General features: G+C 42.1%; 1 protein-coding gene across 1 annotated transcript in view; it reads left to right on the forward strand.

Annotated features, from left to right (window-relative positions):
• LRP2 (LDL receptor related protein 2) overlaps window positions 1-14,181 on the forward strand; it is a 206,496-nt gene that overhangs the window by 59,294 nt on the left and 133,021 nt on the right. The window contains exons 9-13 of the mRNA XM_013004950.2: window positions 5,401-5,529; window positions 7,106-7,275; window positions 10,907-11,130; window positions 11,862-12,068; window positions 13,732-13,934. Coding sequence (XP_012860404.1) covers window positions 5,401-5,529; window positions 7,106-7,275; window positions 10,907-11,130; window positions 11,862-12,068; window positions 13,732-13,934 — 933 coding nt within the window. The remainder of the gene's footprint in view (window positions 1-5,400; window positions 5,530-7,105; window positions 7,276-10,906; window positions 11,131-11,861; window positions 12,069-13,731; window positions 13,935-14,181) is intronic.

Consider the following 14,181-nt stretch of genomic DNA (forward strand, 5'->3'; position numbering starts at 1 on the left):
CGGGTCAGTTGATTGCCAGAACCCTCTCCGGCCTCACCTAGCTGCAGGATGACGCAGGAAGGAGAAGTGGAATGCGGGAAGATCATAGGACGATGGGTGCAGAATCATGTGGATCCAAGTGGAAACGTGGCAGGGTGCCAACAGCCCTCAGACTTGGGTGGCCACCCCTGGAGCTTGGCACAGAATCACAGCAAGCAGGAAGGCCCAGGGCCAGAGATAGCAGAGGGGTCCCCAGTGTCTCTCTTAAAAAAAGGCCACAGCAGGAGGCATCATCAGGCTGTGTGCTGACTAACAGACAGGTTGTACTCCTCAAGTACGAGTTGACATAAAAATCTCACTGCCACAAAACCATGACTCTGAACAGGTAAGCCAAGAAGGCAAGTCCCATGAGGTACAAGCAGCAGTTTTATTTCTTGGCTGTTGTAAAAACATACCACGTAACGTTTGCCAATTCAACACGTTTTCGGTTGTTCCTTTTAGCGATACCAAATAATCAGCACACATAAGAAATGCTTTTGCAAAAGTATTTCTTCTCAAATAATTGCTAAACTATAGTATTGTTTGCAAAGAACAAATGAATTCGGATAAAAGTAGTGAATGCATTCCGCCTTTACTCTCCGCTCCTAACTTGTGGCTTTAATTTGCCAAATATGGCTGATCCTCGTTATTACTCGTAACTAGACAAAAATGTGGGCACCAGGAATGAGCCAATTAAATGGAGAACCTTTGAGAGATCTACTCCTCAATACTGTTGAGGTCTATTTATCTGTCGTGCCAAAAAAACCTGGACTTCTATACTCAGTCCAGTTGAGGCAGAACCTTGAGCTGGATTGAAGCAGTTCAGTCATGACTGAAGGAACAAAAATAGAAGAGGCTTGAACTCGTCAAAGGCGGATCTACTAGAACAATTAGCGAGTGGGACAAATTGTCGCTTCACGCTCTGGATGGGAGACTTGGCTGAGGCTCCGTAGACCCTGTAAGGATCCTGATTCAGGAGACTGGATTATTGCCAAGACTATGGGATGTGAGACGCACGCCAAGTGGCTGGTAGGCTGCGTCTTTGAGCCGGGCGTCGTAGTTTTCAGCTCTTCTTGGTCAAGAGATTGGGTTACTGTGCAATGTGCATGCTGCTTTTCTCTTCCAGGAGGGAGACAAAGTTTCCAGCAGGGTATAGGTGGTAAAATCTGTTCATTTTCCCCCCCCATTTCACTAATTCTTCCAACACACCCACATTTTAGAAATGCGGGTCCGTTACATTTCACTTTAGCCTTGACTGAACTCGCTCAGAGCTCTGAACTCTGAGTTCGTATGTTCAAAGTAGACAGCGTTAGGGTTTTCATAGCAGGACTGTGACCCCACATTTGCCCACGATAGCTTCTGTTTTTGATATGTGAAAATCAAGTGATTGATGTATGCCAGATCCAGAGATCTTGGAAACTCAGAGAGCACATTGAATTATTTAAACTCTGCCCCTTGCCCCTTGAATCACTTTACATATACCTTGTAACTGAAACGTTATGATCCGCAAGTGACATCTAGTAGAATCGCAGGACCTTTTCCACGTTGCTTCCTGATTCATGGGCCGCTATGATGGCGGTTGGGATGCTTTCGGGGATAACCCTTTCAGAAGAACATCCTGATTTGTTAGCGGGCTTTTCATCCTTGGCACCCTTGCCTGCGTCTCCTGGCACCCTTGCAATGGCAGCATCCCTCCTTTGTCTCCAAGCGGTGCTCATCTGTGAGTGTGAAGCTGCTCCTTTGTCTTAGGCAAATGTCAGTCCCCTCCACCCGCCTTTATTGCCAGCCAGCTGCCAATCCCATCCCTGCTCTCTCAGCTCTCTGGACATTTCCCTTTTCTCTTAGTCGAAAAGAAATTCCAATAGAAATGCCAGAAGACACATGCTCAGAATTACATCAGCTTTCCTCTCGCTCTCTCTCCCAGCTTCCAAAGAGGAGTTGGCACCGGGGCTGCCTTGAAGTTGGCGTGTGGTAGGCAAAGAAATCTTTTCAGTACAAAATTAACTTGCTCTTTCAGAATGCCTAGTTCTGGTCTGGGGATGATCCACAACCTGTTCTCAATGATGTTTGTACCCCCAAACAGCGAGAGCACATTTCCAACATCTTTTCCAGGCTCTAGATTTGTGCTGAACGTTGGGCTGTGTTTTCAAGCGCCAAAGGCTTCTCAAACATCAGTGGTCCGGGACACTTCACCTTTTTTGTAGTGTAAAAAAATATCTGTCATCATGAGGTTATTGTGTTATGAAATTTGTACATTATGGTTATTAATTGGTGCAACTTGGAAAGTGTCAGTATTTTGCCGTGCACTAGGTAATGTCATGATTTATAAAATGACCAGTTCTTAGCACACAGTGGGAGTAATGTTCACTGTAACGATGCAGTTAGTGTCTTTGTGATGCGACTGTAGCAGTCTTGTATTTCAATTTCAAGAAAGAAAAATGTGTTCTCAAACAGCTAGATATGCAGGGCAAAAAAAAAAAAAAAAAAAAAGGGAGAGAGATTTTAACTGCGCACTCACTCCGAAGCCCATTCATCTCCTTCAGTCTCCCAGAGATGAGCACCTTCTGCTGAGCTCTGCAATAAGAGAGGCAAGCACGCCGCACCAGTGAGATCACAGGACAGTTGCCTGTAAAACCAGACTCTGACGCTGGACTCCAGCTTCCTTCTCTCACGGGTCACCATCCTCATCCGAGCTAGCGGTTGTCTATGCAGCCTCTAAATGATGCTCATCTTGTGCGGCCAAAGCTGGGTCCCTAACAACCTCTGGTGGGGCAGGAGCAGGCACAGCAACCAACTCCAAGATCGGACCTCCAATGAGTTTTCTACAAGGCAGAGGAAGGGCTTTAAAAAGTGGTAGTGACTTTTGGCAGAAATGTCATAGTACTGAAGGCTCTTCTTTCGGTCGAAGACGATGGATTTTGCCTTAACGTCCACTTTGTTGCCACACAGCACGATGGACATGTTTTCACATACTCGAACCAGATCCCTAAGCCGGTTAGGCACATGCTTGTAAGCAACCCTTGAGGTTACATCAAACATTATAACGGCACACGGGGCTTGAATATAATAGCCATCTCTCAGTCCTCCAAATTTTTCTTGACCATTATGTATCGCACACGTTGAATTTCATAGGTCCTCTGTTAGTTTGGACCATAAGGGAATAGATCTCAGTGTCTAAGCTATAGACTTCTCAAATACACCAGTCAGGTGACATTTCACAAATGTCATTTTTCCTGTACCACCACCACCCACTGAACTTGGGGTTCTCCTTGGGCGACCATCAGATGCACTTAGTTTTAAAGTGCTGAGAGCAAAGGTTTTAAGTTTGATAACGAACCTTTGCTCTCCGGCCTACACAGAGGAGCTTAGGACTCCGTGCAGACAGCCGGCATTTGGAGATCAATTTGAAAATCTACATTTCAGAGTTTTTGTGGATGCGTGGGGCCTTTTCTGTGACTTTTTGTTCCTTCAAGAGTATCATCTTCCCCTGAGTTTTGAAGCCAGGTGAACATTTTTAAAGCTCAGCTTAATACACGAGAACTCTTTAGTTTAAGTGGGTGGCATTCTGAAACTAGTTACCCTTGTTTCAGCTGAGCTTCCTGGGAAATTGCTGTTTTGGTTCGCTCTCTCAAGCGTTGCAAGCTAACGAATACCGCCCTCCTCCGCGTGCTGGCTCGTTCGGAGGCGTCAGGTGGAGGACACCCTCTGCACTTTTGATCAGTGAGGACCTGGCTTCCCGGCGAATGCCTCAGTGGGTGATCAGGAATAAAGCTGAATAAGCCTGACATAAAATCTTGTGTCTTTCTACCATGTGTCTGCCTCTGATAGCCTTGACCTGGCAGTGGAACCTCTGAGGCTTGCTGAAGCACCTTCATTGTGTCTGATTGACAGGACATGCTGTTTGTTGATGGCGTGGCATCGAGGTGCTGAGCCAAGGCAGGAAGGTCCTTTATTTAGCATGGTGGGATTTCCTATAACCAGGCCCTTCAGAGAGTGTCCAAACAGGTCTAAGCTAAATAAGATTAATGTTTTATTTTTTCCCCTCAAAGGTATTTTAGCTTTATTTCTGAAGCTGTAATGGCTGGTAGGAGTGAGAAAGAACATGAAGGAAAGGCAGTGGGGACTGCATGGTGTGTAAAGCAGTGTTTCCCCGCTCTTCCCTCCTCTCCTGCCAACACTCAATTCTACTTTCCTTTTTCTTGGCTTTGGTTGGCGTCCTTTACTCGTCTTGTCCTTTAGTTGATGATGGGTCTTAATTTGCAGCCAGTTTTTGACTTAGTGACCTTCAGGATAGAATCTTAATCAGTCATTAAAAGTGGCAGAGCTTTTCTGTCATCATTTGAGTCTTTCAAGTTCTTAGAGCCCAGATGAGGGAAAGTGCGTGAACTCAGGAAATTCTAGTTATGTAACTTCTTCCCCACCCGGTTGTCCTTCTGCTTGACCTCAGAACTCCTGCTCCCACGGCGACTCTGCACTCTTAATCACCGTCTCTTGAGCCTTGCATTCAAAATGAGGTCATGACATTCTGGGGGTTTGAAGGAACGAATGTCCTGTACTTTCATTCCTACTGGGGCGAAGCCTTGGGTAGAGCTTTCCCAGGGCTGAGGAGCGGGCACAAAAGAGATTGGTCCATCAGGGCCGTCCATGACCACGTCTTTACACCTTGGTACTTCCTGATTGGATGAATGTTTTCCTTTGATTAATCACAGTGCTTGAAAGAAAATCACACGGTTCCATGTTGATGTTATATTTGGCGTGGAGGGACAAGCGGACCCAGGAGTTCACTATGGTCATGGTCTCTGTGGATTCACCTATCCTAGCAGAAAATAATAAAAAAGTAGAAAAAATTAAAAGTGGGTCCATAGGAAAAACAAATAAGGTGTTAAATTTTAGCCTAACTATTCCATTTTAGCTAAATACTAATTTGAATCACAACACGGGGCTAATGTGCACAACAGGAGAGCGCACTGTTTTGATGGGAAACGTTTATACCAAAGTGTAGATATCTGTCAACCCCCATTACTAAATGTAATTGCAACGCCATGGGGCCGTGAACTCAAATAATGTGCTGCACCTTCCATAAAGCGATCTTTCATACAGACTTCAAAACTGATTTCGACGCAGCAGACGTCGCGAGGAAGTGAGGAGTGTTGTTCGCATTGAGCGGGTTGGAAACAATGTCCCCAAACAAAATTTGTGTGAGCAGTTGAGAGGAAAAAAGATCTTGTTTCGTAAACTTTCACCCAAATCATGAGAAATAAGGATGCTGATTTAGACCTGGGCATCACCAGGTTGCTACGCATCTAGATCAGGAATTTTGTCCATGGGTAGACTGGAAATGCTGACAAACATGCTTACAAATGTTTATTTCCCATGTGGCAGATTATGATGATTGTCAAATATGGGGCATTTGTGCCCAAATGTGTGAAGACCGCATTGGACACCACCAGTGTCGCTGTGCAGAAGGCTATGTCTTGGAGCGGAACCGGCACTGCAAAGCTCATACTTCCTGTGAGTACATTACAGACACCTGTCTTCTGCCTCCTCTGCGCCTTCCAGAGCAAAGGTCAAAATAGCTGCATGGATGCCGATGGCCGGCTTCTGTCATCACCGATCAGGAGTGGTCCCTGGCATTCAATTGCCGTTAATAAATATGGACCAACATTCGTTTGATTCTTAAATCTTTGGTTATTAGAGACCGGGTTGTGGCTCACTGATGACCTTTATTAGTAGGCATGTATACATTGGTTGCTGGTTCACTTTGGTCCTGCCCTATCACGCCACCATCCCAACTAATTCAGTACACAAGACATTGTTGTCTTTGTTCAATGGACTCGCTTGTTACGTGTTAAGTTAAACCGATGCACCACAAATGCAGCACACAAATACCCAAGCGAATACTTGTGAGGATTAGTCTTACCAGTATGTTTGGCATATTGATGTAATACTTAAGGAGAGGTTCAAAATAGACCTACTGAATTCGGATTAAAAGAGGTGAAATGATGTGCTCCATACAATGGGTATATGGATTGTTATAAGAGCTGTAAGAGCCCCCAATAAAATGGTTAAAAAAAGAGAGAGGTGCCATGCCCTCATTGTGCATGTTATGTTGACTTGGGTTAAGATGACTGGCGTGGAGGGAAGGCGTGGGGAAAATCTGTCACTGTAGATTTTGGGCCTAGAAGCCTTATTTTTACTCCTTTTTTCTCAGCTGTTATCTCACCCTTGATTGTGAAGCCACTTTGTGGCTTTATCTTCAGTTTTTAGTGTGTTTGCAGTAGAAATATCTAATTTGTTGTGTACGACCTTTTATGTGCAGTTGATTTTTAATAAGTACAGTGATTTCTACGACGGGGCTTCAAAACGTTTGTGAAAAAATTCTGTTATCTATTCCCAAGAACCAGGGGCTTTCAATAAGTTCTTGGAAAAAGAACATTTTGAAGCCTCTTCGATAAGAATCTATAATTATTGTATCCTGTCTTTTTTTACACATGGTAGTAAACTACATGCACAACTCTTCACCTTGCTAATTAAGCTCAATATATTTTTGAGAACTTTCTGTCCCCTTTTCTGTAGTGCCATAATATCTCATTTTGTAGCTGCATGTGATTTATTTAACTCATCTCCTACTGATGGACTGTCTTTTGTCATTGCAAACAGGACTGCATAGAAAAGTATTAACCCATTCTGTAAGTGTGTGAGAGTACAGGTAGAGTAGATTTGGACTTGTCTTTTTTTGGGAGTGCTATTTCTTTGTAATCCACAAAACATGTCCTGTTTTTTAAACTGCACGTGGTTATAAGGTGTCTGGTTTTTGCAAAAACCTGACGTATTTTTCTCAGCATCATTGACAGTGCATAGCTAGAGTCAGGAAACTTGAATTCTTGCTCAGCTTCTTTGCCTCACTGTGATTTTGTACACATCACTAAACACGGTTTGGCACCTCGGTTTGTCCATCTGTAAAACAGGTACAATGATACCTACACTGAAAACATCAAATAAGATAACATTGGGGAAGCCTTCGAATGCTTTTTCATAGTCCTTGCTCACCTTAGAGAGTAGTCATGCCTTCTGTTTCCACATCTAGCGGCCCAGGCCTCTGTGATCTTCTCCAATGGGCGCGATTTGCTGATTGGTGATATTCATGGAAGGAGTTTCCAGGTCCTGGTGGAGTCTGAGCATCGAGGAGTGGCGGTGGGCGTGGACTTTCACTATGGCCTACACAGGGTCTTTTGGACAGACATCGTGCAAGATAAGGTAAATGGGACTTTCAGGAGTGGGTCTTGGAAGCTGAATAAAGCCTTGAGCACAAGTGTTGATGGCATTCTTTCTGGGGGGGCAGAGAGGAACGTTCCTTTGTTTCCTCACAAAAAAGGCCCTGGAGATATTTTATGTTAATCAGCACCTTTTCCATGCTATACTGTTACATGTGCCCTATTAAACAAAGCACTCTATTATATGGATAAGCCTTGAGTAACTTTTAATTTTATTCGAAATGGAGTCCAAAAGCCTAATTAAAAGAAATAGTAGACATTCTTTCAAAACTGGATAGATAGGTGGTAGTAATTTTTGAAACTTGATCGTTCAAAATGTAAAAAGTACTATGGCTTTCCTGGATGATAAAAATCAGATTTTACTTGCATCTTCTAAAATGGAGCTATAATTGAGGGTCTGGTGACAAAATTGACAACATTTTGTTTCAGGGCCAAAATTTCATTTTACACTATCTCCTTTGGAAAGTGTGAGGGGTGTAATTTCAATTTTGAGTAATGCAAGGAGGCTTTCTAAAAAGAAATTTTAGAAACCCCTACCTCATTATGGGTTTGTCTTACCTTTCCTTGTATTACTATTACAATTTTAATTTCAGTGACACGCACCCATTAATAGCAATTATGATGGCTTTCTACTCTTGTAAAGAGCTGTCATCTCGGAAACCCACAGGGGCAGTTCTACCTTGTCCTATTAGAGAGTCGCTATGGTTAGAATGGACTTGATCGAGGCAGCAGGTGGCTTTCTGATGTGGTTACAGCTAAACATCAAACCTCCATCATCTCCTCTGCCCCAAACACTTCACATTCCTTTGTTAACCTTTGTAGGAAACCACGTGCACAGAACTGAGCTGCCCTCTTGATGCCACGTTGTCATTCTTGAATTTAGAAGTTAGTTTCCTCGTTTGGATAGGGATACTATGTGTGTCAACATTAATATAAGAACTGCACCGGAGTACGCAACTTAAAAGACAGTGCCACAAATGCATATGCTCCAAGGATTGAAAAGAAATACTGTCTCTAATATTCCTGTGGCCAGAATACTTGCTAGCCTAGAGTGTAGGTACTTTTTTACTCTCAGGCTGTAAATTGCACTCCTAAAAATCTATAGGTGTACCTTGATAGTGAGAGAAATAGGCTGGTTGTTCAAGCAGCAACATAGCTAGGGGGGCCATCGTGGGAAGCAGAGAGCCTTGCTCCATCTGTAGGATCCACTTCTGCACACTCCTGATCACTGTTGCAAGTACTCGTCGTGTTGAAGGCCTGGCATTGCCAGTTCTTTTCCATTTTAAGGAAGAGTTAGAAATCTGGATTTTCCTGCCTGGTCTCCTGATGGTGGTGCAAAATGCTAGGATAACAGAGGGAAGGGAGGCCAAGCACCACGTTTCTGTATGTGCACTTTGGTTTCTTTCAAGGGCCCCGCTGGCCCTTTGGAGGATGTAATTTAATAAAGTTTTCCTTTCATCTCCCCCTGGGCCAGGGAGGGATAAGGAGCGGGGAGGTATTGGTGGTGCTTTCGGTCTGATTTCTGTGATAGCGGCTTTCTTAGGTCTCTTTCTTGACTAGAAGACCTTCTTGAGTCTAGACCGAGTCTAAAATGTCAGCCATCTAAAACCTTTAACAGCCACCTCTTGTTTTGAGAAGTGCCCCCAAATATAGAACAAGACTGACTTTTCACCAGATCCCTTATCTGTTCCACAGATGGAACATTGGAGAGATCTTAAGTGCCTTTCTTACCTTCAATATGGACTGGTTTATAATGTGGGCAGATTTACAATGTGGACTGGTTGTGCACAGACTCTAACAAGATTGTATTGTTTTTTGGTAGGCCATGAAAAATATTTTAACCAAAATCGATGTGTGTAACCAAACATCTTGAGGGAGGGAATGAGTCACTGGGCCTGGGGGCTTAGGACCCTGGTCTTGGAGGACACTAAGATCCCTTGGCTCAGACAGTGTTCTACAGCCGACTGAGGTCTTAAAAGCCTCTGAGTGGCCATCTGGATGCCACTGTTGGGATCTCCGTGTCTGCAGCAAAGAGGAGTAAAGAAAACTGAAGACATGTGTAGACCAAGAAGAACTGAATGGTGCCTGGCTACCACTACCAACGGCTCAGAAAGGGATCACATTAGAATATGTGAAGATAAAGCCTCAAATAAAAGACCACACTTACTAGTTAGATGGAGACTGGTGGGATGCCGGAGCCCTGGTGGCGTCCTGGTTATGATTTGAGCTGCTAACTTCAAGATGAGCAGTTCAAAACCCCCAGGCGCTTCTTGGGAGAAACAGAGGCTTGCAGTTCTACCTTAGGGTCATTACGAGTTGGAGTGGAGTCACTGACAACGAGATTGGTGGTTTTTGTTTGTTTATTTGATGACCCGTGGTCATTCTTCAGGTCTGTAAGTGAACTCAGCAGGTATTCAACCAAACAATGGACAGGCCTGTAAAGGGAACAATAATATTAGGGAGACAAACACCATAGAACAACCAGCCATTTGAGCTTAAAAAGGCTCCGTCTATCTAAAGACAACATTCCATAGGGTTAGGAAAGAGGGAAAAGAGACAGGAAACAGGGAAGAAGTGGGATACGTGATGGTATGTTATGGGGATTGCAATCAATCACGTGAAACAATAATGGGTTAGGGTTTTCGAACAGGAAACTGATTTGCTCTGTAAACTGTCACCCAACTCACAATAAAGAGTGAGACATTTAAATAAAAAGAAACAAACAAAAAACCAAAATGTGTGTGTGTGTGTCTCTAGGCTGCTGGTTACAAGGGCAGACCTTGAACCCATGTTCAGATCCTGAGTCTAGCGCCAGCTAGACTTTTGACTTTGTGGAAGTTACTTGACCTGGTTCCTCATCCGTAAGCTGTGATCTGTCTGTGACCTCACAGGGTTATTTTGAGGACTAAATGAGATCTTGCATATTAAATTCCATATACAATGCCTTTTTATTATTAATGTTAAAGTTATTTCAACTGTATTTGTCTTATTAATAATAACTCACTGGCATTGAGTCCTGAATTATATTTTATACAATTTATAACATACTAATTAATAGTGGATATCTTTTTAAAAAACTCACTGTTACTGAGTTGATGCCGACTCATCAGTGACCTCATAGGACAGGGTAGAACTGGCCCTGTGAGTGTCCCATGATGTACCTCTTTTTTTAAAAAAAGGGTTTTAATTGGGAGTTAATACATATATCATCATTCCATAGTTCAATCACATCCAGCAGTATTGCACACTTGCTACCACAATCGGTTCCCAAACATTCTTTTCCTTCCTCTAGAAAGCCTATTCTTTTTCTTTCAGAGCAACTGGTGGTTCCGAACTTAAAATTTTTTTTTGTTTTGGAATTTCCTTTTTTGGGGGGTTCTGAACTTCTGACCTCCCAGTTAACAGCCTGATGGATAAATATTACTCCACCAGGGCGCCTCTAGTGAGAGAAATTAAGGCTTGAAAGAAAAAGACATGAACAGAAACAGCTCATAGATTTACTTCTGTATATATTTCAAAAAGAATGAAAAGGATAGGTATATCGAATGACGTGTAGGAAAATGTCCCCAGTTAGTTATGCTTACTCATTACAATCGTTCTGCTTTTATTTTCAGGTTTTTTCAATTGACATGAATACTTTTGCCATCCAAGAAGTTCTCAATGTTTCTGTTGATGCTGCAGAGAACTTGGCTGTGGATTGGATTAATAATAAGCTTTATATAGTGGAGACCAAAGTCAACCGCATTGATCTGGTAAATCTAGATGGAAGTGACCGGGTTATCCTCATCACGGAAAACTTGGGCCATCCCAGGGGAATTGCTGTGGACCCAACTATGGGGTAAGTGATGTGGATATGTCCGATCCCATCCCATGTACATTCAACATCTGTTGGATGAATGGTAGGCTAATTCTGATATCTTTTCCGCTTTCTAGAACCCATGTTCATTTTCGGTGCCTGTTCCTAGCAGTGTAAAGTAGTTGGCCATCACCAACAAAGCACACCTACTGGGGTCATTAGAGTAACCATCTTTTGGGGAGATGATTATCTTCTTAGGGTTTACTGCATTTGATTGAGATGTCAAATTCTTTGCTAGGACTTAATGGTGTGAGTGCAACGGAATCATATTTTTGTCTCACTCTGATGATGTCTCAATACAAATCGGTTGGACCTGTTCCTTTTTGTTCTGTCTCATTATATTGGGGTTGAATATCAATGTTAATATCTTTTGACAAGTTATTTAGTGTGAGTCATCCAGCTAGCTGGTATGAACAATTACTGTTCTTCAATTTTGAATGTAAACTTTCCTGATCACTACATTTGAGGAAATGTACTATTTGCACGTTTTCCTGATTGTAAGCAGAGAAATGAGTACAAGAGCCAGGGAAGAGGGAAGATCTTCAAGAAGGGAAAGGAGGTTTTGTTGTTGTGGTTGTTTTTAAGGCTCTTCTGCCCCAGGGTTCTCTCGTCCGCTGGAGGAGAGTTTCATGAATTCTAATATACAATCTGAAAAAATAGTTTCTGGGTGGTAAAATAACAGATTCACTTCATCCTCTCTTTTTCTTCTGTAGTTATCTATTTTTCTCAGATTGGGCGAGTCTTTCTGGGAATCCTACAGTGGAAAGAGCTTTCATGGATGGCAGTGCCCGGAGAGAACTGATAAAGTCGAAGATGGGATGGCCTGCTGGGATAACTCTGGATTTGGTGTCTAAGCGTGTTTACTGGGTTGACTGCCGATATGATTACATTGAGACTGTAACCTATGATGGCCTTCAGAGGTAGGAAGCACTAAAATTTTCTTTTTTTCCTGGTGTTCTGCATTTGGGAAACTGCATAAAACTGATGGAGAAGGAGGTGGAAAGGACCAGAATTAAGCGATTGCTTTTCGGTGGACATCACAGTTGATGACCTTTGTGGTGACGTTTCCATGAAGTGCCAACTGAGAATTGTGAGCTTTCTATGTGTTACCCTATAACCCACACCAAGGATTACACTAAAGCATTTGTTCCACCATATCCCCTTTACTTCTTCTCCCAGCCCCAGATGGAGCACAGACGTTCCATTAACTTCAGAATCTAAATAGTTTTCTGGCTTCCCTTATGCTTCCTTTCCAAGGATCATTTTATCCAAGCGAAGTAATTGAATTTTACTGTGCCTTAATGTATTTCAGATTTCAAAGAGAATTTCTTACTTCTTGCATTTTGCAGCAATATTTGAAAGTAGACTATGGCATATTTTCATCTTCTACTAGGTCTCATTAGAGTCAATGACTGTAGATAGTCTCTTTTTGATATTAAAAAAATTGATTAAGGTATAATCTTAAAATTTTAGCCACGAAAAATGGTTGTGAGTTCAGTAACTAGATTGGCCAGTTTAATTTTCCCAAATGATCTGATTTTATCATTTCCTCTATGAAAGGACTATTATGACTCTGTATTCTTTTTTATTTCCATTTTATAAGGATGACAGCACAGTATGTCACAGATTTTATGTTCTTAGACCAATCTTGACTCGGTTAAATGAGTTGATTTGGGTCTAACTCTATCACCGAAAGTGGTCCTGGTAGTAAGAACAAGAATTAATGAGAAAAATATTATTCCACCCGATATGTTTTTTTTTGTATTTTAAAAATTGCCAAATCCCCTAAATTTCTTTTTCATTGTCATTACATTATATTTTCGAAATACTTTCATGCCAGGGTTAAAGTAAAACATAGAAGAGGAAAATCAGTAGAGTTTGGAAAGATTTAAATGGTTTGCTAGATGTGAAGAAACATCAAAGATGTGCATACAGCTAACATCTTAATGTCATTGCCTCTTGCTTTACTAACAGGTGGCATTTGGGGTTCTGGGATTTGCTAAGTGGAGGAACAATCAAAAGAAATAAAGCCGCTCTCTAATCTTAATGAGCCATGTTCACCTTTTGTGCCACTGAAGCTCTTTGTTTGCTCAATGTTCATGTGGCGGGTTGAACTCAACCACACTTATTGTCCAGCTCCCTAGTTGCTGAGAAATGGTGTCAATAACATAGTGGGAAGTAATTTTGGAGGGCACCTGACTTCCATACCCAGGTTACTCGCCTTCATCCATGGAGTCTAAAATGTGGTTGCACATCTTAGCCTTTGTATAAGTGAGGCAACCCGGAAAGGAATGAAGGGTACATTAGGGTTTATAGAAGACGTGGAAAAAGTTAGAGAGTTGACTGGGTTAAATGCAAGTCTCAAGAACCCTTTTTAAGAGATGACACCTATTAAATCTTGGTGGAAATACACATATAGAAAAAATATATTTTCTATATATTCTATGTTTTATAAGACAATATTGATCTTTTTAGGCAGCTCATTGAACCAACTCTTTTGTAATCAAAGCAAAACCTATATGTATGTGTGTTTGTATACATAGATAGCTATCTTTTGTAACAGATACCTATCTTTTGTAACAGGCAGACAATAGTTAAAGGAGGCTCCCTGGTTCCACATCCGTATGGAATAAGCTTGTTTGAAGAACAATTGTTTTTTACTGATTGGACAAAGATGGCTGTAATGAAGGCAAATAAGTTCAAAGAGACAAATCCACAAGTGTACTACCGGTCTTCCATGAGACCTTATGGAGTGACTGTTTACCATGCCCTCAGGCAGCCCAAAGGTAAGCCCTTTCCCAGATCCTTAGAAACGATGCTTGGTGCTCAGCTTGGTTTAGAAAGGTTTTCTCAAAAAAAAAAAAAAAAAAAAGGTTGTCTAATATGTCATTTTGTTTTGATAAGATATTTAAAGAAGCTAATGTACTAGTCTGAAATATTCCATGAGACCTTATGGAGTGACTGTTTACCATGCCCTCAGGCAGCCCAAAGGTAAGCCCTTTCCCAGATCCTTAGAAACGATGCTTGGTGCTC

The sequence above is a fragment of the Echinops telfairi genome, unplaced genomic scaffold (assembly GCF_000313985.2).
Source record: "Echinops telfairi isolate 266 unplaced genomic scaffold, ASM31398v2 ScPeMD7_4;HRSCAF=17, whole genome shotgun sequence".
NCBI classification, from domain to species: Eukaryota; Metazoa; Chordata; class Mammalia; order Afrosoricida; family Tenrecidae; genus Echinops; species Echinops telfairi.